The sequence below is a fragment of the Neolamprologus multifasciatus genome, chromosome 2 (assembly GCF_963576455.1).
Source record: "Neolamprologus multifasciatus chromosome 2, fNeoMul1.2, whole genome shotgun sequence".
Classification (NCBI taxonomy): domain Eukaryota; kingdom Metazoa; phylum Chordata; class Actinopteri; order Cichliformes; family Cichlidae; genus Neolamprologus; species Neolamprologus multifasciatus.
The window spans coordinates 32,649,635-32,671,947 of record NC_140440.1 but is presented as its reverse complement, the minus strand read 5'-3'; the positions used below and the strand labels follow the sequence as shown (position 1 = coordinate 32,671,947).

General features: G+C 41.0%; 1 protein-coding gene and 1 long non-coding RNA gene across 4 annotated transcripts in view; one reads left to right on the top strand and one right to left on the bottom strand.

Moving 5' to 3' along the window:
* The window catches only part of LOC146524889 (uncharacterized), a 275,208-nt gene that overhangs the window by 120,002 nt on the left and 132,893 nt on the right, over nucleotides 1-22,313 (top strand). The window lies entirely within an intron of this gene.
* Nucleotides 1-22,313, bottom strand: part of mcf2a (MCF.2 cell line derived transforming sequence a) — a 24,605-nt gene extending 2,292 nt beyond the window's left edge. Inside the window, exons 1-28 of one of the 3 annotated variants that reach the window (XM_085170172.1) lie at nucleotides 21,212-22,313; nucleotides 15,737-15,805; nucleotides 15,543-15,657; nucleotides 15,087-15,177; nucleotides 13,207-13,326; nucleotides 12,706-12,822; nucleotides 12,197-12,346; nucleotides 11,977-12,092; nucleotides 11,682-11,796; nucleotides 11,460-11,579; nucleotides 9,868-10,059; nucleotides 9,593-9,784; nucleotides 9,252-9,423; nucleotides 8,173-8,249; nucleotides 7,915-8,000; nucleotides 7,704-7,770; nucleotides 7,397-7,512; nucleotides 7,024-7,093; nucleotides 6,831-6,923; nucleotides 6,495-6,587; nucleotides 4,864-4,989; nucleotides 4,525-4,746; nucleotides 3,126-3,218; nucleotides 2,762-2,840; nucleotides 2,447-2,510; nucleotides 1,120-1,220; nucleotides 578-690; nucleotides 88-200 (exon numbers count right to left, since the gene is read on the bottom strand). In XM_085170172.1, coding sequence (XP_085026298.1) covers nucleotides 88-200; nucleotides 578-690; nucleotides 1,120-1,220; nucleotides 2,447-2,510; nucleotides 2,762-2,840; nucleotides 3,126-3,218; nucleotides 4,525-4,746; nucleotides 4,864-4,989; nucleotides 6,495-6,587; nucleotides 6,831-6,923; nucleotides 7,024-7,093; nucleotides 7,397-7,512; nucleotides 7,704-7,770; nucleotides 7,915-8,000; nucleotides 8,173-8,249; nucleotides 9,252-9,423; nucleotides 9,593-9,784; nucleotides 9,868-10,059; nucleotides 11,460-11,579; nucleotides 11,682-11,796; nucleotides 11,977-12,092; nucleotides 12,197-12,346; nucleotides 12,706-12,822; nucleotides 13,207-13,326; nucleotides 15,087-15,177; nucleotides 15,543-15,657; nucleotides 15,737-15,805; nucleotides 21,212-21,326 — 3,197 coding nt within the window. In that variant the 5' untranslated portion in view covers nucleotides 21,327-22,313. Of the gene's footprint in view, nucleotides 1-87; nucleotides 201-577; nucleotides 691-1,119; nucleotides 1,221-2,446; nucleotides 2,511-2,761; nucleotides 2,841-3,125; nucleotides 3,219-4,524; nucleotides 4,747-4,863; nucleotides 4,990-6,494; nucleotides 6,588-6,830; nucleotides 6,924-7,023; nucleotides 7,094-7,396; nucleotides 7,513-7,703; nucleotides 7,771-7,914; nucleotides 8,001-8,172; nucleotides 8,250-9,251; nucleotides 9,424-9,592; nucleotides 9,785-9,867; nucleotides 10,060-11,459; nucleotides 11,580-11,681; nucleotides 11,797-11,976; nucleotides 12,093-12,196; nucleotides 12,347-12,705; nucleotides 12,823-13,157; nucleotides 13,327-14,482; nucleotides 15,059-15,086; nucleotides 15,178-15,542; nucleotides 15,658-15,736; nucleotides 15,806-21,211 lie in introns of those variants that run through there. The other 2 variants (XM_085170181.1, XM_085170190.1) reach the window with 2 other exon arrangements.

Here is a 22,313-nt window from a genome sequence, read left to right as displayed (position 1 = left end):
AAATAACTGCATCCATTCACACGTTGGTAGTTCGGCTGATCACTAAGCCCCATTGACAGGGTTTGCTGAAAGTGGCTGAAAACTCACCAGCGCCCCCTGTTGTCTTCACATTGTAGTTGGATGACGTCTCCACGTTTGATGACGATGCTGTCTGGTCCATTTTGGAGACAGTCAGCCAAAACCCTGTATCTGCCTGGAGACTAACAGAGGAGGAAAACTGTCACGCAGATTTATTTATACGTCGCTTCTGAAAGCAGGTGTTGCAAAGTGTGGCATAAATAAGGCACGATGGAGAAGAAAATGTTAAAGAGAACGATTAACAACAGGCACAACAGCCCCAAAATAGATTTTAAAAAAGGTTCAAAATTACCTGAAAAAGTAATAGTAATAGTCTTATAAAGTACGATAAGTATGGTTGGGTATGTTGCAGTAAAAGATGACTTACAGGCAAAAGCAATATGGGAAATGTTTCATAATATGTGTGGGGAAATTTCAAAGAGAGATAAGACAACTTTCCTTTTTTGGCATTTAACTAGATAATAGAGGTTTAAAAAAAAAAAGCTGCATTTGGTCTCACCAGCTGCACCAAAACCTCCTCCTCTGTGTCAGATGGATGGAAGGGGTCGCGACCTCCAGGCCACTCCTCCAGACCCTCGCAGATGTCTACGGAGTGAGGTGCTCCTGGCCAGCCTGGGGCACATACATGACTTTTTTCTGTCAAAGGCATCAGCAAGCACATTCTTCCAAATACCACATCTTAAAAGGCACCACGTAGATACTTAGTAACTATGTCGACATCACAATGACCCCTTTGTCACTTACTGGGAAATTAATAAGAAGGTGGAATCAAAAGCTAATCTCAGTAGATGGACCTTTTTCCCTTGTAATCCTCGATGTACTTGTTTCTTCAGATCAAAGTACACCTGAACTGCTGAAGGGGGGAAAAGTCAAATATCTATATTAGTTTACGATTTTGAAGAAAATCAGCAACAGCGGCACAACAGTGTGCAATGCAGGTATCGTTTGCAAGATTCCCTTCATTTTTTGTGTGTGTGTGATTTAGTTACTAAGTATCTACTTGATTATAAGAGAAATGCGCGGCGATGAGATTTTACTCACTCCTACGGTTGTGCTGGTGTTTCGGGGAGTGGGGCTGGGGGTCTGGACTGCTCCTCCCAGACTCTGTCTCCTCTGAACTCACTGATGCCCTCTGCTGTTTGCTGGGAAAATAACACAAAACAACATGAGACCAAATAGTGCACAGAGTCAGAAACACTCAGGACAGACATTATCCTCAACCATGCACTGGGGTCAGACTATGACTTCTACAGTAATAACACATGGGAAGTGTAAATGCTGCCCCAGGTGAGTCTGTAAGAACAACTCTTTCCTGTTGTTTCTCATACACCAATGGCCACTTAGGCACCAGCCATACAACACAGAGCACAGCAGCCAATTGCAAGCCTCTTTGTAAAGGGTGGGAAGTAGTACTTACAGACCACTGGCACAAGGAAAGATCTGGTCTCGATTTATTAAGATCCAAATGTAGAGATTTAACAACTTTATTATTGGATGCTGAATAAGACGTTTTCAGCAAAGCAAATTTCCCTGATGCTTGATCAGATCTCAAAAAACGAGGCCCATCTCAAGAAGCGGCTGTCATGAAGAAATTAAGAAAATGGAATGAAACTTAAACTCTTCTTCTGTTTTGTCCTCACAATTACATGCAAAATAGAAAATCTGAGGTGCAAGAAATAAGATTGTGTTAGAAACTGTATTAGAAAGCTATGATGGGACTGCTGAGACGCTGGCAGGAGTATTTGGGGATCAATTATGGACTGGAATGAGGCTGAGTGGGTGCAGCTGGCGATCAGTTTGCAAACACAGCAGCCCGGGGTTTTTAATCCTTAAGGCGGGCCACATGGGTCATGCCAGGGTGAATCAAGCCAGGCTGGGCCAGGCTGTTTACCACTGAGCGTTAACAGCAGGTCAGTGGCGCTGTGGGTAGTGGCGGGGACGTGGCCGGGGGCGTTGCCGGGGGCTTCGGGGACGGGGGCTCCGGGACCGCAGGCACAGAAACACGTCAGCTGACAGCGATACAAAGTCCAGCCCCGGCAGACAGCCCCTGGGAACCCCTCTGGACGGCCGCATGCCCCTGCAGGTAGGGGACGGGAGGAGTGGGGATAGGCAACTAGACAGCAGTGAACACAGTCGGGCGTGCGCCCATTTTCATACGCCGCCACACGAAGCCTCCTACCAGGGCCGTGTGAAATGTCTCGTTCACTCAAGCTCTATCACATGTGAAAACTCAGCAAATGCAAATGTTTTAGCACTGACTACATATGGGCGTGTTTCGCATAGGTTTGTGTGTTTGTGCGACTACGGCCTACTGTCATGCACTTACAACAGTGTAAATAACCGTCTATAGTCAGCTGTAGGCACTGACCTCTCAGAGAGTGGTGGAGAAAGTGGCATGTGGTCAACGATGTGGCCGTGTTGATATGCTTCATCTGTGAGGAAAAGGTACGATATTATAGACATATAAGGAGTCTGTAAGTTGACCATTAACTCGATTTCTTTCTTTTAAGAAAAGCGCAGGGTGAAGAAACTGAGCATAAAGGCTAACCCACCAACTGTGGAACTTTGAATCTGAACTCTTGCTCTCTGAGTGCTTTGAGAGTCAGTTCAAAGCTCTGACGGTTAAAGGGAACGTTTATGCTGAGAATTCTTTTTCCCATATTAACTTAAGTTGCTTTCAGACCTCTAAGCATCTTCTGCTGGTTAGTCAGGATTCTACGGAGCTCATTGAGCCAGGCCATCTTCACCTCCACTGTAGGAGCCTGAAGAACAACACAAACATTAAACAAGAAGAGTCATTTGGATTTGAAAAAATCTGAACATGTTTTTCTCCAGCTACATTACCATTTCTTCTTTATTTGTAATCAATATATGCAACAATATGATGACTTTAAATAGATATTTTAAATAAATAATAATATATCTTTTTTTGTTTGAATAACATCCCCAAACCATATATATCTTGCTAACTGGGAATGAATACGAGCAAAACCGACAGATTTTGCATTACAGCTTTAGTTGAAATGTTTTTAAAAATGCTGCCTCACCTGAACCACGTACACTTCCTCCCTGCCACTGTACCAGATCTCAAACTTCTTCACATCTCCCTTGACATTTTCTGTGATCCCCACAGCAGTCATCTGCCAAAAGACATACACTGTTTACACCGAAGCTGGGACTGGCAGGGCAAAACAGCACATCATACATCAGTGTTACATCATGTTAACACATCTGTCCCGTCGCAACACAAGCATTTGCGGTCACAGACACACACCTCCGCTGTGTGACTTCTTCCTTCCCACACCCTCAATAATAAATCAAGAGCTGCAGCTGTTAGTGTGACACCAACTGTGACAACTTCAACAAATCGACACACAATAAAAGAAGTGTTACAGGAACACACACATGTTGCGTGAGCAGCACATGTGCTAGGAGCTCACGATACAGACAGTAGTATTAACTCAGCATCTTCAGATCTATTTCATCACTTTTTATTAAAACAAAAGAACAGATTAGATGTCATGGACAGACCATTTGTATCCAAAGTATTGTGATTGTTTAAACTATAGGTTGGCTTTGTTTCAAATTATTTTCTTCTATTTTCATCCTTAGATTTCTGGAATTGCTCAATTGTAATTTACAAATCTATAAACTCATATAAAGTTTGCCTTCTATACACCATGTATTGCATGTTGTGGACACTATAGTGCATACATATTTAAACATAACAAATGTTTAAACTAAGAAAACGTACCATTTTTAAGACAATACTATCTTATTTTGAATTTGATGGCAGCAAAGTGTCACAAAAAAGTTGGGAGAGGACAGCCAAAGTCAGTAAAAACAAGTGTTACTAAAAATAAACAGCGGAAATAACTAAACAAGCTCCATGGCAACCGGTCAGCATCATGACTGGTGATAAAAAAAAAAAGTGCATCTTAGAGAAGCAGAGTTTTTCAGCAGTAAAGGAATGCAAATATTCGCCATACTGTAAAACCTGAATCTACAAATCATGGAACTAATTTTCATTTCATTTAAAATCATAAAAGTTTGAATATCTGATCATCTACAGTTCATAATACCATTGAAAGGTTCAGGGAATCTGGAAAAATCTCTCCTGAGATCCAGATAAGGCCAAAAATCAATATTAGATGTGTGCGATCTTTAGGCCCTGAAGCAGCAGTATGTTAAAAACAAGCATGACTCAGTCAAGGAAATAACTGTATGTTAACACAGTTCACTATGGCATCCACACACTGAAGGTTAGAGCTCTGGAAAACTGTTGTGTTGTCAGATTAATTGAAATTTGACATTTTCTCATGACTCCTTCGGTGAACCAAAATGTTCTAATTTCTACTCATCAAACCATAAGAAAGCACAGATTTTCCTTAAAAAGAAGTGGCCACTCTTCCAGAAAACTATTGCATTGCTTAAAATTAGACAAACCTTGAGACAATGCTTGAAGCTGTATGAAGGGGTCTTGTCACAGCCATCTCCATGCTCCTCCCTTCGCTTGCATAAAAGTAGAGCTCTCTCGTACAAGAAGAGGTGCCGCTGCATTGGCTTGAAACGAGCCATCTCCTTCATGCGAGTGGGGCCCTTTTTATGGCTGATCCACACGCTGAAGGATCCCTGCATCAGCACACGGCCCAGCTCACAAATATCACCCTGTGTATAGTAGAGGGGAGGGGATGTACGCACAAACCTTTGTTGCAAAAATACTTTGGCTATTTATAATATAGCAATTCATAGATTGTCACTCTCATCAGTCAAAATGTACTTCACCTCATATCCTGTGATTGCAATCTGGTGCATGGAGTCATTGACTGATTTGAGAAGGTCCAGCATGGCTGCTAGTGCCCCCTGGAGTTCAGAGGTGCCCTCACAGTCTGTGCTATATTTTATCAGCTCCTGAAGATACAGAAACACAGCACATGTAGGTAAATACACACACTGAAGAAAATGCATGCAAACTTACACACAAACATGGCACAAAGCTGTGCATTTGGATGGTAAAGACTGTAAGTGTTGTTGGACCTGAGCCTATTCAGCAGATTCTGTTAAGAGTTAATGAACGCCCGCAAATTGGCACATTTGCTACAGCAGGTATTTCCAAAGATATCTTTTTATACAGATACCTAAACACAAAATTAATTATAAGGAGTGCATTTAACAGAGGTGTGGACTCGAGTCACATGACTTGGACTCGAGTCATTAATTTTATGACTTTAGACTTGACTTGAAAAAATGTTCTAAGACTTGTGACTTGACTTGGACTTTTACACCAGTGACCTGGGACTTGAATTGGACTTGAACCGGTTTACTTGAAAAGACTTGATATTTCACCCCAAATATAAAATTTAACACACATATTATATAGAAAGTGTGCACCATTAATTCAATTCATTCATTCATTTATTCAAACCACACTCCGTACGTATGAGTGCATGAGCTGTAGCACAGCCAATCAAATTAACCAGATTTTTTTTTTAAAAAAGAAAAAAATGCTCAAAAATGCTGCAAGTAGTTATTTTTTTCAGGTACATAAACTATGAAGTAGTCAACAAAAAAAACGAAATGCAATATGCAAAACATGCAAGAAGAGAATCACAGACAGAGATGGAACAACTTCCGTCTTTGTCCGACAGTTGAAGTTGCATAAAGAACGGTAGGTGGTGCTTCTCTTTTGCTATGATGAGATAGCTGACTTCAAATGTTGTCCAGGCTACGTTGGTGATACAGTTTTTTTTTTTTTATGTGTATTATATTTTTGTCATGCGATTTTAAAGCAGGTCCTACAAGCGCATCCAAGAATAACATGCAGCTTATCTCAGAATCGTCGGTGAAAATTATTCTTGGAGCTAAGTTTAATTGAGTTGCATTTTATAGAGGAGCAGTTTTCACAATTTGTGTATATTTTCTAAGTTCAATATTTTGTCATGTGTTCAGAAAAACACAGATTTAAAAATCACATGGTCTAATATTTACATTTAGCATATAACTGCAACATTTTTTTTCCGTTTTGTTTTTTTTTAAGACTCAAAAGGACTTGAAATTCAACGTTTCAGACTTGTGACTTTACCCGGACTTTTACACCAGTGACTTGAGACTTGACTCTGACTTGAGGATTAAGACTTGAGAGAAAACAATGACTTGGTCCCACCTCTAGCATTTAAGATGCTGTTTGCTGTATTTGCATGCCGGGATATATGAAGCGCACATTTAAAATAATCCCACATGACAGCTCTGTGTGAGCTTGTATAAAGCAAGTGTGCTGGACCATCTGGGGGGGAACATATTTAAGGCCAATGTTGTAGAAATGAAAGCATCCCACCTCACATGCATTGACTTCTAAATACATCTGAATCATATATTGACTTTCTATGCATTTGCATAATATGGTTTAGCTTTCTAACCTTCAGCAGCAGCTGGTATTTTGTGAGGCGCTGGATAGGTTTCAACAGATAGGAATCCAGGCCCAGTTTGTGCTCCAGCTTTTTTTGACACTCCTTCAAAAGGAAGATAAAAAAACATCAATCAGTGCAATGTTGCCAGTGACACATCATAGCATTTCAATTCTTACTACAATTTAAAACACATTTATTCTGAACTGGTGGTATTAAAATTGTTTCGAACGGCAGTGGTCTATGTTGTATGCTTGTGTAGAAGTAATAAATGAAGTGGGCACTTAAAGTAATCTTTTACATTGTGTCAAAACAGTTTAAGAATTTCTCGATGTAAAGTCAACTAACCAAAAAGAAGCCGCAATCTGAGAATTGTCTCCACAGCGCCTCTGAGCGTAGCTTATTCTGACAGTAGCTTTCGTACATTTGGAAGCTTTCTTTCTGAAGGGACGGGAAAAAAGGAACATGTCTTAAAATATGTCTGTAAATTATGTACAAATGATCAACATATAAAGAAGCTGCAAAAACCCCATCATCTCACCCGCTGCAGAAAACACGCTCCCACACCTTCAGGAGCCTCCAGGCATCCTTCCAGGTCCTGAAGGAAAACCCTGAATTCCCATAAAAGTCCAAAAGATCAAAAAAATAGATGTCAAAAGCCAAAGAAAGTGATCTAAGAAAGACCATCCTACAAATGACCCTTTATACAATAACTGAAACATGAGCTCGCAGCTCACACTGCAGTAACAACTATAGTTAAAAACAGCCTTTTACAACAGAATTATTGCATCCCAGCATATTTGACTTGTAAATTGAACAAATATATGTGTAGATCTCATTAATCATTATTATTTGTCTTTATTTTTTTCATGTTTTATCAAGTCTAAATGGTATACGAGTCCTTAATCATTCACCTGCTGTGAAAATTGTAAATCTCCGGCATGTTTCCAAAGAGAATGTCTCTCTTACTGCGAAGTATTGGGGGCAGGACCCCCGACAGAGCTGGGTTGTCCATTTCAGCCCTGTAACCCTGCATTATTTAGAGGAACATGACAGAAGAAATATATGGTTTATGAAAACAGCATTACTTATTAATCACAAAGAATCATTTGACTCAATCTGAATTCAAACGATCGTAAACATACAGTACACACATTTAGTAGTGTTTAACAAGGAGAATCTCATATTTACTTTAAATTAAAAGAAATCCTGATTTCTTACCAGTAACACTGACAGCAGCTCTTCCACGTAGATTCTTTCTGTTTCTATGAGTTCCCTCATTACATGACTGTGACACAAACATACACAAGCATGCAAAAGTAGAAAGAGAGAGAGGACATCATTAGCACTGAACAAAGAGAATAGCTAAGTAAACAGCATCAAGAGCAGTACTGATGACAGACAGATGGGTGGACGGATGCTTCGTCCTCACCGCTTCAAGAGATCTGGGCTGTCGTCTCCATCCAGACTGTACGACACACAGCTCCGGCTCTCCTGGTAGTCGTGCATCACCTCTATCTGAACACACCACAGATGGACAGCACTGACTCTTCCATTTGGGTTTAGACAAAATTTTAATGCACTTAACAATTTATTGGGCCAAATAAGAAAAGTCACGTAATGAAACGATGACGTTTGGAGATGGCGTGAAAATGGAAGTAAATAAGCACAACTTTTATTCGTTACGTACTTTTCGAGAGTTGGGGACCTTTCTCGATGCTCTTTTCCCAGGCAGAGAAAGATCGAATGTGAACTTCAATCCATCACCTATGAAAGCAAGATCAGCAACAACTCATCACGAGTGGGATTCAAAAACACTTGATGACTAATTAAAGCATCGACACTAAATAATACACAAGTGATTTGTGATCCACAGATTTATAATCATAATTTGCATTATGATAAGTTGCTTTCTGTAAAGGTTTGATACCAAAGCAGCACGTACAGGTTTAAAGCAGGCCTGCAGGGGGATTGTAATGCTCAGCTGAGCGTTATCATCAGTTATGTGGGTATACGTGAGGACGAAATATATATTTGAACCAGATCAAATGAATCAGATCAGATCTAACCATCTTTTTCATTCATCTCTTTTCATACAGAGATAAAGGTGTACCGAGTATCTAAGAAGCCTCTAAGGGGCTCATAACCGCTCCCGCTCTTTCTCTCATTAGTATGGTTTCCTGCTATGCAGAAAAAAACATTAAAGACATGAATGGATAATAATCTTTTTACAGTTGCACATTCTTAAAAAACACAAACACAGACACCAGATAACACAAACTATATCAGTTGGATATGATGCATAATGTTAGCTTTGTGCAGCCTCCCGTGAGACTTAGCAGGAGCAGAGAAGTTCTTTAATGTATATGAACCACATATGGTTGTATAGCAACCAATATGACTAATAGCTTGGTCAGGCATTTCCCAGTGGACTGATTATACCTGCGACCCCTGCTCTAGCTCATTTGTAACGGGGGGTGTGCTACACCTGACGACCATTGAGGAAAACCTAGTTGCTAGACAGTATCTGATAATGTTACATGTCATGAATCACGGTGCCTAAAAGAAAGAGAGCCAACAGTGTGAGCTTATACCATACGCTGCAAATCTGGGCATTTAATTGAGGACAAGTGATACTTCATCCAGTGTGAGGAAAAAAAAGAAAAAAAGTCATCATTTGTGTTCATAAACGGGGTGACAAATGCTCTATTTCTATAACGATTCTTCTTTTGAAGTAAGCTGGTTTATATCTGTGCGCCTGTGCTGTACCATGTTTTGGAGAGAAGAGCGGAGACTTGGATCGTGGTGTGTTTTCAGGCCTGGGGGCCACCAGTTGGACCGGTCGTACGTGTTTATCAGCCAGCTTCCTTAGACAAGCCTGTCGATTCTGGATCATCTGCTGTACTGCTGCGTGCTTCTCAAACGTTTTCCCAATCTGGGCCTACGGAGAGCCAAAAAGAAAGGGAGAGGGAGAGAGAAGAGATGTAAGGCAAAGGAGTTTTCGTTTTAATGTAACAATCCAATAATGTGACTGCTTGAATTAGTAATTTCTCTCATTATACGTTTGGTTTTGTAACATTGTTTTCACATATTAGGGTCGGTTAGCTTACTTGAAAATGAGGTGTAATAACAGCCTCATATTCAGCGGTTACAATGTCAAGTCCTGAGCTCAGCATAGACGGAGCCCCTTCCAAGAGCTTCTCAATGTCCCTCAGAGCAGCCTGGGCCCCCTCTTTAGACTGAAACTTATCTACGAGCTGATTGGCCAGTAGATATGCCGCATCATCACACCAAGTCTGGGCCTGAAGACAAAGGGCGCATGCGTATCATACACGAGATATGAGTGTGCTTGCGTGTTTGTATATGAATGTGTATCTCTAAATACCTGCCCAAGACAAAGCAGCATCTGGTGTGTTTGCAGAAGACGAGTGTGTTTGGTCTTGAGAGCAGCAGTGAGTGTATCGCAGTAGTGACGAAGCTCATTGCAGCGTTGCATGATGAGAGCCATGGCATAGTGGTGACCAGCTGATAGCTGGTGTCCATGAAGGATGATTATCTGGGCCCGAGCTGTCACCTCCTGATCAACAGGTAATCGCACCAAGGAAGGAGTCAGTTTTATTGCACGGACTATAAAAACTGAAAGATTCTGACAACACTATACACATATACAGGTATATGCGAAAATCGAGTACCTCCGGACATATTATGCAGTTTAGTTATTTAAAGGAAATTTGAGTTAAAATTTGGTGCTGTAAATACACACTAAAATTACCTCATTTTAATTTTAATAATAATAATAATAATAATAACTTTATTCAAACAAAGTGCTGTACAACTATTTGAAACTAAAAAGATAAAAATAATAATAAAAGCGATACATATCAATACAGATAAAAGACACAATACAAGTTAAAAACAGTAAAAATTTAAAAACTAAAAGCCATAGAATTAAGACGTAAGATAAGGTGAACAAATGTGTCTTCAGCTTAGTTTTAAAAACCTCCACAGAGCAGCCTGCCTAACATCTTGAGGGAGGTTGTTCCACAGAAACGGGGCACGAAAAGAAAAAGCTCTCCAATTGTCTTTTTTCTGGCTCTAGGAACCTTTAGAAGGCCAGAGTCCTGAGATCGGAGAGCACGAGATGGAACGTAAAGATGTAAAAGGTCGGAGAGGTATGAAGGTGCCAGTCCGTTTAAAGCCTTGTAGGTGAGCAGCAGGACCTTAAAATCTGCTCGAACCTGACAAGATAGCCAATGCAGAGATCTCAGAACAGGGTTAATGTGCTCAAATTTCCCAGTTCTTGTTAAAATGCGAGCAGCTGCATTTTGCACCATCTGTAGACCTCTAAAACTTTTCTTTGGTTGACCAGAAAGAAGAGCATTACAATAATCAATACGTGAGGACACAAATGCATGGACAAGAACCTCTGCAGTGTCGCTTGACAAAACTTGTCTGATTCTGGCTGATGTTCCTCTAATGATAAAAGGTCTTTGTTATCTCTTTTACATGAGACTCGAAAGAGAGCACCATGTCGAACCACACGCCCAAGTTTTTTACCTTTTTCCTACAATTTATGACACTGTCATCAATTCTCAAGATGAAATTTTGGGAAAGTGCTGAAATTTGTGTGGCCCAATAACCATCAACTCTGTTTTATCAGTATTTAGGAGCAAGAAATTATCCGATAACCAGCCCTTAATTGCAGATAGACAAGATTCTGGTTTAGAGACTTCAGCACAATTTCCAATGGTTAAAGGAACATAAAGCTGCAGGTCATCAGCGTAACAATGAAAGGTTACATTAAAAGAACGTAAAAGAACACCAAGAGGCAGCAGGTACATAGAAAACAGCAATGGTCCAAGTACAGAGCCCTGAGGGACCCCATGCCTCACTGCACAGGTCTCGGAGAGATCGTTTTTAAAATAGTAGCAGAGCAAAAAAAAGCTTACTTTTAATTAATGTTGGAGAAACACTGACCTGTGCATTGGACTCTAGATTGTTCAGCCTTTTGAGGGCCTGTTCTGTTTCAGCCAGACTGTTCGCAGATATGCATAGTTCCCTCTCCTGAGCTGTGAGATGCTCGAGACATAACTCCATCTAAACAGAAAAGAAAAGAATAACTATAAAGCAGACCTCTGTTAGATTCCAGAGGCATTCGTCACAAAAACACAAACACAGACAGGTAGATGACAGCCTTACCTCCTGAAAGCTTTGCTCATATCTGAGCAACTGGAGATACTGATGGAGCTTTAGATGATGCTTCTCAAAAAAGCCGTCAAAGGCAGACTCCATGTCTCTGAGCTGGGCGAGAAGCCTAAAAACACAAAGTGCATTCCCTTTGATCTCATTTGCTTCTCCTATTAAAGCTACTGCTCAGTAAGCATTCGTTTTACACTTTGGCTAGAAGAAGGATGGTGTAGATTACAATTTTACTTTGAAATATACTTTTTTAAAACAGTTACAAGACAAAAACTCTTGCTTGAAGATAATTTACCTTTGCACCGTCTCCCAGTCCAGCTTCACGTCCCACTGGGAGTCATCCTCCTTCGCAGTGGTCTCCAGGCTGGAGAGAAGATGACGACCCTCCTTTGACACCGACCTGATTGCATCCTTCCAAAGGAGGAAAAGATTGTCGCACATAACACTAGATTAATGTCAAAGTTTTGATATTACTAAACGTATCTCAATGGAAAACATCGGTTTTCTGTACTTACTTTCAGTTTTCTGTACTTGTCCGTGTGCAACTCGAGGAGACACTCTATGGCTTTCGCCTCTTCGGGCAGCTCCGTCTCTGCCAGCTCGGTACCAAAGCCCTGTAGCATCTGTGCAATGTCTTTGACTGTTACAGCGAAACTTTCAATGGCCTGTATTGAAAAATGCAAACGCAAAAACAAAGCAATATAAGTGCATAGACAATTAATTACACTGTAGTATTCATTTGAGTAGGAAAAAAGAAGAATCTTTGACTCACTGTTCTTAATAGAGTTTTAACAGTAAAAAAGGGCCCTGATGTGACATGTGCAAAGAAGCAGGACAGCACAGCCACATTAAGAGCATGCTGATGTCACTCTGGAGAGGTTTGAAAACTCAAGAATACTTTGGAAGAATAGGTGACAGAATGTATATTGAATATCTGTAAAAATGTCAGCTCTGTCATAGAGGGAATGTAGAACGATAGATTTTTATTGTTTGACCGGACTGTGCTTTTGAATCTGGAGCTCACCGTCCGCAAAACAATCCAGTCACTGTGACAGTAGTCCAGAGTGCCTCCAAACTCTGACGTCAGCTGGTTCTCATCGATGTAGCGCAGCAGGTCTGTGACAGAACTCAGCATCACCACCTAAAGGTACAGACAGAAACTGAGACCTGACAGATGCTCGCTTTATAACTCTTGTTTTAAAAGATATCACAGGTTGTTTTTGTAGATGAGAAAATGCCCAAATACGTCTGCCATACTGAAGACGGTATGATCAACTACTGACACGTCTGTGTGGTCTGTAGCTTTCTGGCTAATGGGATTATTAGAACGACTTGGCATGCATAAGAGGTTGCTATAATTATTTAATAATAATTAGGTCAAAAGTTCACACTGAAATCAGTTCTCGGTTCTTGGTGGTGTTCACCAAAAAACATGTGACTTATGGAGCTCAAGGTTGTAATAAGAATGAGGTGTACCTCGTTTTGATGGGACACATGTTTGGTAACTGAGGAGGAGCTGCCTTACTGGCATTTTGAGCATGAAGTCCTCCTGGCTGAAGCGGAAGCCTATATCAGTAACAGTACGGTGGAAGAAGCTGGTAGGTCGGAGCACCAAGACCAGGTGGAGGTTCCCAGGAAAGGAAGCCTTGATGTGGATCAAAAAAATTTCAATAAAATAAAAAACAGGGGTTAGTGTATAATTGATGATGAGGCATATTTAGGAGGACTCGGTATAAATCGAAACTTTTGTAGCTAACCTCACTATGTTGGACAAAAACAAATATATGAGCTTTTTTCCAGCATCAACATAAAAACGTGCGTATGCTTATAAGCAGAGGAAGAAGGAGAGAAAGGGGTGATTAATCAGTAATCGATAGAGTGTGTCACTCAAGCAATTACTGTCAGACTGATGAATTCAAGGTTCAGTCAGTGAAGACTATTTACAAGCCTCTGGATTTCATCATCAGGTTATTTGAGGTCATTGCGTGTAGGAATTTCTGCTCGGGATCTACATTTTACCTCAAATATAAGGGCTGCATTTCAACAGCATTCTGCATCTCTAGTCAAGTCTAACTGAAGATGTGCTGAAAACCACAAGTAGCTACGAACCTAAAGAGCAAGCAAATAAAATAAATGCCTATTTTGGGGGCAGTTGGCAGTTCGTCTTCGGAAGGTTGCCGGTTCGAGCCCCCGGCTCCGACAGTCTCGGTCGTTGTGTCCTTGGGCAAGACACTTCACCCGTTGCCTACTGGTGGTGGTCAGAGGGCCCGGTGGCGCCAGTGCCCGGCAGCCTCGCCTCTAGTGCGCCCCAGGGCAGCTGTGGCTACCATGTAGCTGCCATCACCAGTGTGTGAATGGGTGGATGACTGGATATGTAAAGCGCTTTGGGGTCCATAGGGACTAAGTAAAGCGCTATACAAATACAGGCCATTTATATCTTCAGGCATAGGCAAAGTACTTTACATCGTTTACATTATGTAGCTTCGAGTGGTGCAGGAGTCAACTCTGCAGCAGAGTTATTTATTTATTTATTTTATTTGCACGGGACATTTACTTGTCCCAAATCGACCTCTTACCCTCAGGATACATGCACTATAAAAGTCATCAGTCAAACTACACAGGGGATCGCTCAGGCATCACACACAACCGACCGCATGACTAAGCACAAAGCGCGTCCTGCACCGCAGTGCTACACTCGCCAGCACCCACAGCTGATGCCCCTGCTGCATTCGCCCTGCCCGCCTAGTAACTTCAACTTAACTCTTCACATGATGGATTAAAACAAACCAGCGGCTTATTACCGGGCTCCTCCGGATCTTCGGCAATCGTCGCCGGTAAAAGCAATCGGCCATGGTATTGGAAGCCATCTCGGCAAAGTATAAGTGCCCGCCCGATCACTGAAAATCTGTGCCAAGCTGAGGTATGCAGCTCCCTCCGGATGCCTGCCCACAGCCGCAGCACTGCTGCTGCCCGCTGCTGCCTCAGACAGCAGAGCGCGGCAGTACACTGCAACGTCTCCCCTCCCGCTCGTCTTCCTTATCCCTTCCTCTTCTCAGCATTTCGCGTCATCACTCAGTTTTTGCTTACTCACAGATTTGCAGCCCTATGCGACGGGACATTCGATACAGACCGGACCTTTGGGGTCTTCTGCAAACTACGCACTACTCGCAAAAACATAAGAAAAAAATTAACAAATTACTATAATGAAAAAAAATTTTGCTTTAATAGTGCTATTCAGGTATTGTTCGCGGTTTCAGTACCAGAGAGAGCAACTCCTAAATTAAATAGCAGCTTCTGGGCAAAGATACGTTGCAGCTTACAAGTGAAGATAAATAATAATGTATTTGTTCTGCACATCGATTAAGTCAGAAACAGTTTTTATGAAATAAAACATACGGAACTTACTGCTATCCTGGCAAGCGCCGTTTTGATAGATGCCCAAGTGTCCAGCCTTCGGTCTAAAATAACGATAAATTTGACTCCAGGTTGCCTCGTTCTGCAAGCAGTAATAAGCATTTGTATAAGTCTGTGCAATGATTGTGAATTTATAGTTTTAGAGCACATAGATACAAAATGAGCAAACATAAACAAGCACATATTTGGTACTGTAATTCCATATTATCCATATTATCTAAAAATGTTTGTACCAATATAAATCAAAATCATGTGTGAGGGAAAAGAAAGACCAATAATCTGATTTAAGCTTAATCTCTTGAAAGAATGAGGCTTAGAGGACACCAGAAAGGGCATTTGACCCTGAGATGATGAAGGCCAGTTCAGCTGTGCTCAGAATACAAGCAACTGAGGTTTTGGTGCACTGCAGTGAGTGAGAGAGTCATAAAAAACCGAGCGAGAACACACCGAGGGATGAGAGTGAGGTAGGTAAAAACTTTGGCTAGAGCTTCCTCTGGAATGTCACTGAAAGCTGAGCATTCTGGGAGAGTGATGATAACGCTGGAGTCTTCCCCACGGCCCCCTGGGAAGCACAAAAAGCAATGACTATCTTTCAAAGATACGAGATACATAACAGTAAGGAAATGATTAACAAAACTCACCTGAGAGGTATGCTACCTGTTTCTCTATATAGCCTCCCACTTCCTTCATGCTCACAGGCACAGTCACCTCTGCAAGAAGGTCAGAAAAATCTAAGCTTTTAGGAAAGCAGTGCAAAAATATAAACAAGTAGTCACTTAAATGTAAAAAACAAAAACAACAAAACAAAGCATGGATTTGTTTTGTGCTTTATTCTTAGAGCACCCGTTTTGAATGTATCTAAATTAAAAGGAAGTTGGTTGCATAATTTTTTGTTTTCCTCTATAATACCACAGTGGATTTTCAGTGGAAATCAACCCATGATTGAAGTGCAGACTTTTAACTTTCATTTTAAACAAACATTTGATATTAACTGTTAAGGGATTAGAGCCGTTTTTACACATAGTCTCCCATTTTCAGAGGCTAAAAAATAATTAGTATTTAGTATAAATAGTAATTAGTATAAAATAATTTTTTATACTGCTTTGCAGTCACGAGTCATCTGTTTGGGTAAAAACATAGCTTCCATGTTGACTTAAATAAACAATCAAATGTGACAGATTTTCTAGAGCAGAACAGCATATTTTCTATTTTGTGTGTGTGAAGATTTTCTTCTTCACATGATTTGGCCTGATTGGATTGTTAAGGATTGTTTTTAATACTGAAAATCTTTTGCAGCCTTTACTGCAGCCACCTTCAGCTCCCGCTTGTTTGTGGGTCTTTCTATGTTCAGTGTTTTATTCTAATAACTGAAACGCTTGTTCTATTGGGTTGAGATCTGATGACTGATTTGGTCAGTGTAGAATACTTTTTTTTCCATGAGCAGTTCCTCTCCTCCATACTTTTCTCTCCCCATCGCTGTGAGACAAAGTGCGCCGTAGTATCATCTGTTCAAAGCTATTTTTGAATGAACTTGCAGACTTTTAGAGTCTAATCTGAACTTCCTGTAACAACTGCTTTGCACCTGGTTGTAAGTGCTTTGCATTTTCATCCATGAAGGTGCCTCTTGATTGTTCACTTTGACAAGGATGCTCCTTACTCCTCAAGAGTGTTCTTGACTTTGTTTGATTTTATGTAGTCGTGTATTTTGAACATGGAAATAATTCTGTGATCATGCATTCATGTCTTTTTGGCCTCATATTTCCAATTACCATGTAAAGCTTTAAAATACAAATTCAACACGCTGAATAAGGTTCAGATATTATTCCTGCTTCATTGTCATCTAAAAAAAACAACAAGAAGAAAATAGGTCTCATTTCACCATAAAACTGTCAGTCAAATTTCCATTTACTCTGAAAATGAAGGTCACAGTTAAACAGCTACTGCTATACTTTTGTTCAGCTCTTTGAATTCAAGCTGAAAGTCTGCACATCAATCACATCTGGGTTGTCTTATTTTAAATGCGCTGTGGTGGTGTGCAGAGGCCAACAAACTATGGGCCTAATCACACCAAAATAAGTTAACTATCAGTTGCTGTTTATAAAGACAGTAACATAACACAATCGCCTTTACATCAAGGAAGAAAAGAATGGCTCACTGAAACCTGACCAGCCTCGGTCTACTTGGAATTTTGCTGATGAATTATTAAACATCAGCATGTACAATCCATGGTCATGAACCTTCAGTAGCTGCCTGTGGTTAGATGTAAAGCCTGCATCTGAAGCCATCCTGTGAGGTGAAATTACAGCATCTGAAGTGATATTGGGCTACTTTTAAGTCTGCCTGCATATTTAATGCTTAGTGTTATTAGTGTTCTAGTCAGCCATATGTCCAGGAGGCAAACACACAGGCAATGAGTCATTGTTGTGTTGTGACTGCTAACATATGCTCCCTTTTCTGTTACAGTACATCCAGTGGATCGAGTGGATGATCTCATTTATAGTGAAGCTTAATGGGGGGGAAATAAGCAGCATCACCAAATAAAGCTTCCTGGCTTTCACTCCAATTATGACAAAACTGCATCCAGCAATATTACTCACATTATAAAAGGTGGTTATTTGTTAAAGCAACACTAAAGGTCACTGTGTGCTCATCTACAATGAACAGACATTAAAAATTAATTGAAGCAGCGAGAGAGAAAAATCCATCCAGGAAAAGATAAGAGAAGGCTAACCAAACAGAGGAAGAGTAAAGAAGGTGTTATTTTCCATGAGTCGACTGCAGTAACAGTGCCCGTCAGGCTGTCAGGGAGCAAGTAATGAGCTCTACTTCTACCTGCTGAATATTTGATGTGCTTCTGTAATAGAGAAGAGATAAGCCAAGCAGGCCCCTGCAGGACCAGTGATTGGACCGTGCACACGTAGATTCAGGATGAAATTACCGCCACGCTGCAATAGTTATATAATGATCTTTATCTGATGCCACAACACACTCAGAAGGTTAGGACAGGTCTTAAATGAGTAGATCTTATATAATGTAAACTCACGATAAAGCACATTTTCCAACAGGTTAATGCAGCATATGTGGATATAAAACTGTGCGAGCAGGAAGACTGTAGAGGAGCGCATGATGCATTGGATTAAACCATGCAAATGTGTACAAAGTTTAATGTAAGCAATTAGAAATTAGCGAGCCATAAGAACTTTTATTGTCACCCTAACATGTCCAGAGTACAAAAGTGTACACACTGCAGACTTCAGCTTTATTTGATCAAATGAGAGATAGCCTGGGCTGCAAACTGCAGCGTGTTTAATAAACGTGCCAGTTTGTGGAAACACTGCACTCGCCCTCGCCCTCGCCCTGCAAGATTACCAGCCTATCTCGTGACTGAAAGCACTTAAGAACACTGCCAAATAAAATGCCCTGTAGTCCTTTAATCAGTCCTTGTGCTTCACTGTACACCACTCAGGAAAATGTGGAAAATATAAAGCACTAATCATTGTGTACCATAACAGCTATAACGGAATTTATAAATAAGTAAATCTTTGTGTGCATTACCAAAGTTATTCCTCTGAGGAAACACCGATTCTCTTTTAGCGTGCGTCATGACCTTTCCAGGTGACATTAGGGTGAAAGTCAAATAACCTCTGTTTGCTCTTCTGTTCTTAGTCACAGAGGAGGAGGAATGTTTGCCAGTGTGCTGGGAAGCAGAGATTTGATACCGGTCAAGAGATCTAGACTCAGACCAATCCTCTGAGTCTGCTTGCTGAGCTGAAGGCAGAGGAGCTTATCTCTATTGTCCAAACAGATGAAATCAGCGTTGATTTCGTGCCACTTCTATATAAAGCAGACGCCGCCACTGTTCTTTTCCATTTATTAATCTTTTATAATAATGAATCGCGTGCTTTTAAACAATGATTGCTGGAGGAAAATGTCACGAAGGAAAATAAATCTCTACAAAATGAGGAGTGCCTGCAGAGCAGAGCACACCCTTCAATATAAGATACCAGTATTAATATGGTGATAAAATGTCAAGTCCAATGCACTAAAGCTACTGAAGCTCTTTAAATGTGACTTTCAATTTAACACTTACTAAAATGTTCTGTAGAGAAAAGAAATGTACCACTGGTGATTTCATAATAAAGTCCAAAAAACTGTTCATATTGCCCAGTTTATTTACTGGTAAAATATAAAAAAGGCTGATTCAATGCAGAACGTGCATTCTCATAGATGATATTGTAGTCTGATATTACAGAGTCCCAAAACATAAACACATGTAATCCCTTTCAGAGCAAGAAATCCCCTCTTAAAGATACAAACAGCTTCGCGGTACAGAGTGGCCGAGCCTCATTCTGCTTTTAGGTCATGAGTTATTTCGCTAAATGAAGCTTTAAATGCTAAGGGGATTAGACTGATGGGTGACTGCATTCTGATAGAAAAGGGTAGAAGAAAATTAAGTATTAAAGTATTCTACCCGCTGGGATACAAGCAATCTAGATTGGTTTTAAACCAGAAAGGCCTGAATTGCAGAACCTGCACAATCACAGAAAAAGGCTTCGGATTGGAAGTCCTGGTGCTTTTAATATTCACTTTGAGGATATGTGACCTGCACCAAATACTTTCAGTGATTTTGTTAGAATTTGTTATACTGTGACTGTATTTATTCTGAATATAAGAATATGTATAACTGGATATATTTGCTCATGATGTGCTACATGCCATTTTACTTTGTAGTGTTTAGTCATGAGCTTCCCTTTCATATTTGATTAATCTGTGGTATCTGGAACACAGCTGCCTCTGACTCTGCAGGTATAAATGCCATAAAATTATAGATGTCTGCATGACGTTGTGTGGGAGAGACATTCCAAATTGAGGCACTTAAAGCAGCTCAAGAGTCAGTTGAAGCTGAACTTATAAAAGGGTGTTTGAGTGTCAGCTGAGATTAAAGCGACCCATCAGAAATGTCAGTCAATACTTAAGCACTAAAAGCTTTTGAACAGTCGATGGGAGAGAATTTTTCAGAAACAAATGTTATTATCATTGTATTCTCAGTTATAAAGTTTGGTGTCAAGAGTATGGTGCAAGACAAAACTGCTTATGAAATGCTAGGGGTAAGCCTAATAAAGAAAAATGCACTTTAGCATGTATCATTAATGATAAATGCATGATTCGTTTTGTACTGCAATGTACAATAAGGAGATTATGACAATCCCAGAGTATAAAGTTTAAATTTCATCCAGGGGACAACAGTTTTTGCTTGACTTAGACAGAACTTTCCCATGCTGTCTGTTATTTCCACAGTCTAGAAACCTAACCCACGGCAGACATAAGGAGACAAAGTTCCATCAATTAGGCAAATAACTCTCGCCTCCCAAAATCCAGAAATAATCTCAGGATCCTCTGGAGAAAGGTGTTCCGGTCACAGCAGGTGCTATATGTGTTCATTCCATCACCTTCTTTTTTCAGTTCACTTCTGTAAGGCAACTTCAAAATGATGATTGGCAAAAGCATTAGGGTTTGAAGATGTTATTACTATGTATTTAGTTTTTATTATGTTCAACCTTTTCCTTTCCTCCACCAAGTGTAGTAATTAAAACTGGGTGACAACTGTAAACTATTCTGTGAACAGTAAACTAAGGGTGAACATCCAAGAAAAATTATGTAATTTATAAGAAATCTATTCGTGTTCTGTTTGATTTAGTTGACAGTAATGGTTTGTTTTTCGCTTCCTGCCCTCCCCTACACTGATCCAAAACCCACAGTCCTCGCATATCGAGGTTACAAATCATTACTGTGGAAGAATATCCATCTATGATGGCCTAAAATAGCCAACATAATCCCTGCAATAGCTCACTGTTGAGGCAGAGATACAGGAAATGGCACATCAATAATATTGCCTAACCCAAGAGAGTGCAGCTCTCCTGTTACCTCCCATCACGTTTCTCAGAAGTCACAAATAAACACTGTAAATCAAACCACCCTCCTGCTACACTGTTCAGAAAGCACCAATCTGAAATGTAATAATAAGGAATTAGTTTTAGAGCAGATAGAGGATTACATTGAAAAGCCTGGTGGTTACCAAGAGTCTAAAGTGGGTTGTCAGCATCACGTGTACTCACGCTGCAGAGTGCTCTCTAGCTGGGAGCCTGCCTGTAGAAGGCAGCGGTAGCTCTCCATCTCCTCCTTGGACTCTTTCCTCAGCTCTCTGTCCTCCTGCAGTGAGGCTGGGCCCATTCCCTTCGCCTCTGACAAGAGATCAGCCAGAGGAGAACTGACGCTACTTTTGGGAGGTAGTGACAGTATCCCGGGCCTCACATCCTCTTCACAGCCCCATGGCTCTCCATGGCCATTTATTTAAACAAGGAAAGTTTTCCCACCTCCCTCCGCGGGTCCCAAGATCCAGATGGGACAAATCCCCGAGGCTGCCGCTGGCTGTTCCTGACCTTGAGCTGCATAGAGCGCCTCCACACTGAGCAGCACAGCTGCGACAGGAGAACTGTCCACACAGGCAAAACAAAACACTAGTATGTTGTCTCGTTGTCGCCCTGAGCGAGTGCGAGGTTTCCCCCTCCACCCTGCCCTGCTCTCAGCAGCAGTCAGCTACTTCAAAACAAACAGAGCTCCTCCATCTGGACTCTGCTGCCTCCCTCTCCCCTCTGCACTCTCCCTCTCTCTCTGAACATTAATGCGTCAGCTCTGCATCGCAGGGATTCAAGAGTCCGGACCCGATATAGCGCCAACTCCCTCCCAACTTTTCTGCTCTCTCACACACACCAAGCCTTCAGCATGTCACTGACTAACAGTAGCCTGAAGTGTTAGGCTCATGCGCCTATTTCTCCAGTGTCACTATAATATAGATGCACAAACTGAGGAGAATAGCGCCATTGATAAAAAATTAAAATCTTCCACACCCTCAGCCAACAAGTTTGACCCTTGTGAAACAGCCTTTAATACACAACAATCACATTCAAGCCGAAGAACAAATATGAAAGAGTGGCATTGTGTACATACTGTTGCAGTCTCTCTCTCAACCCAACTCCCCACAGCTCAGCCCACAACTCCCTGGAATAGATCAACTGCAGAGTGCAGAAAACATGTAAATATGCATGTATGTAAATTTCTCCTGCACAGTGACGGCGATTTAATGTTTTGTTTTTTTTAATCCGAGGCCATGCATGGAGCAGTGGGAGAGCAGTCACTCAGCTGATCCAGCTTAGCTTC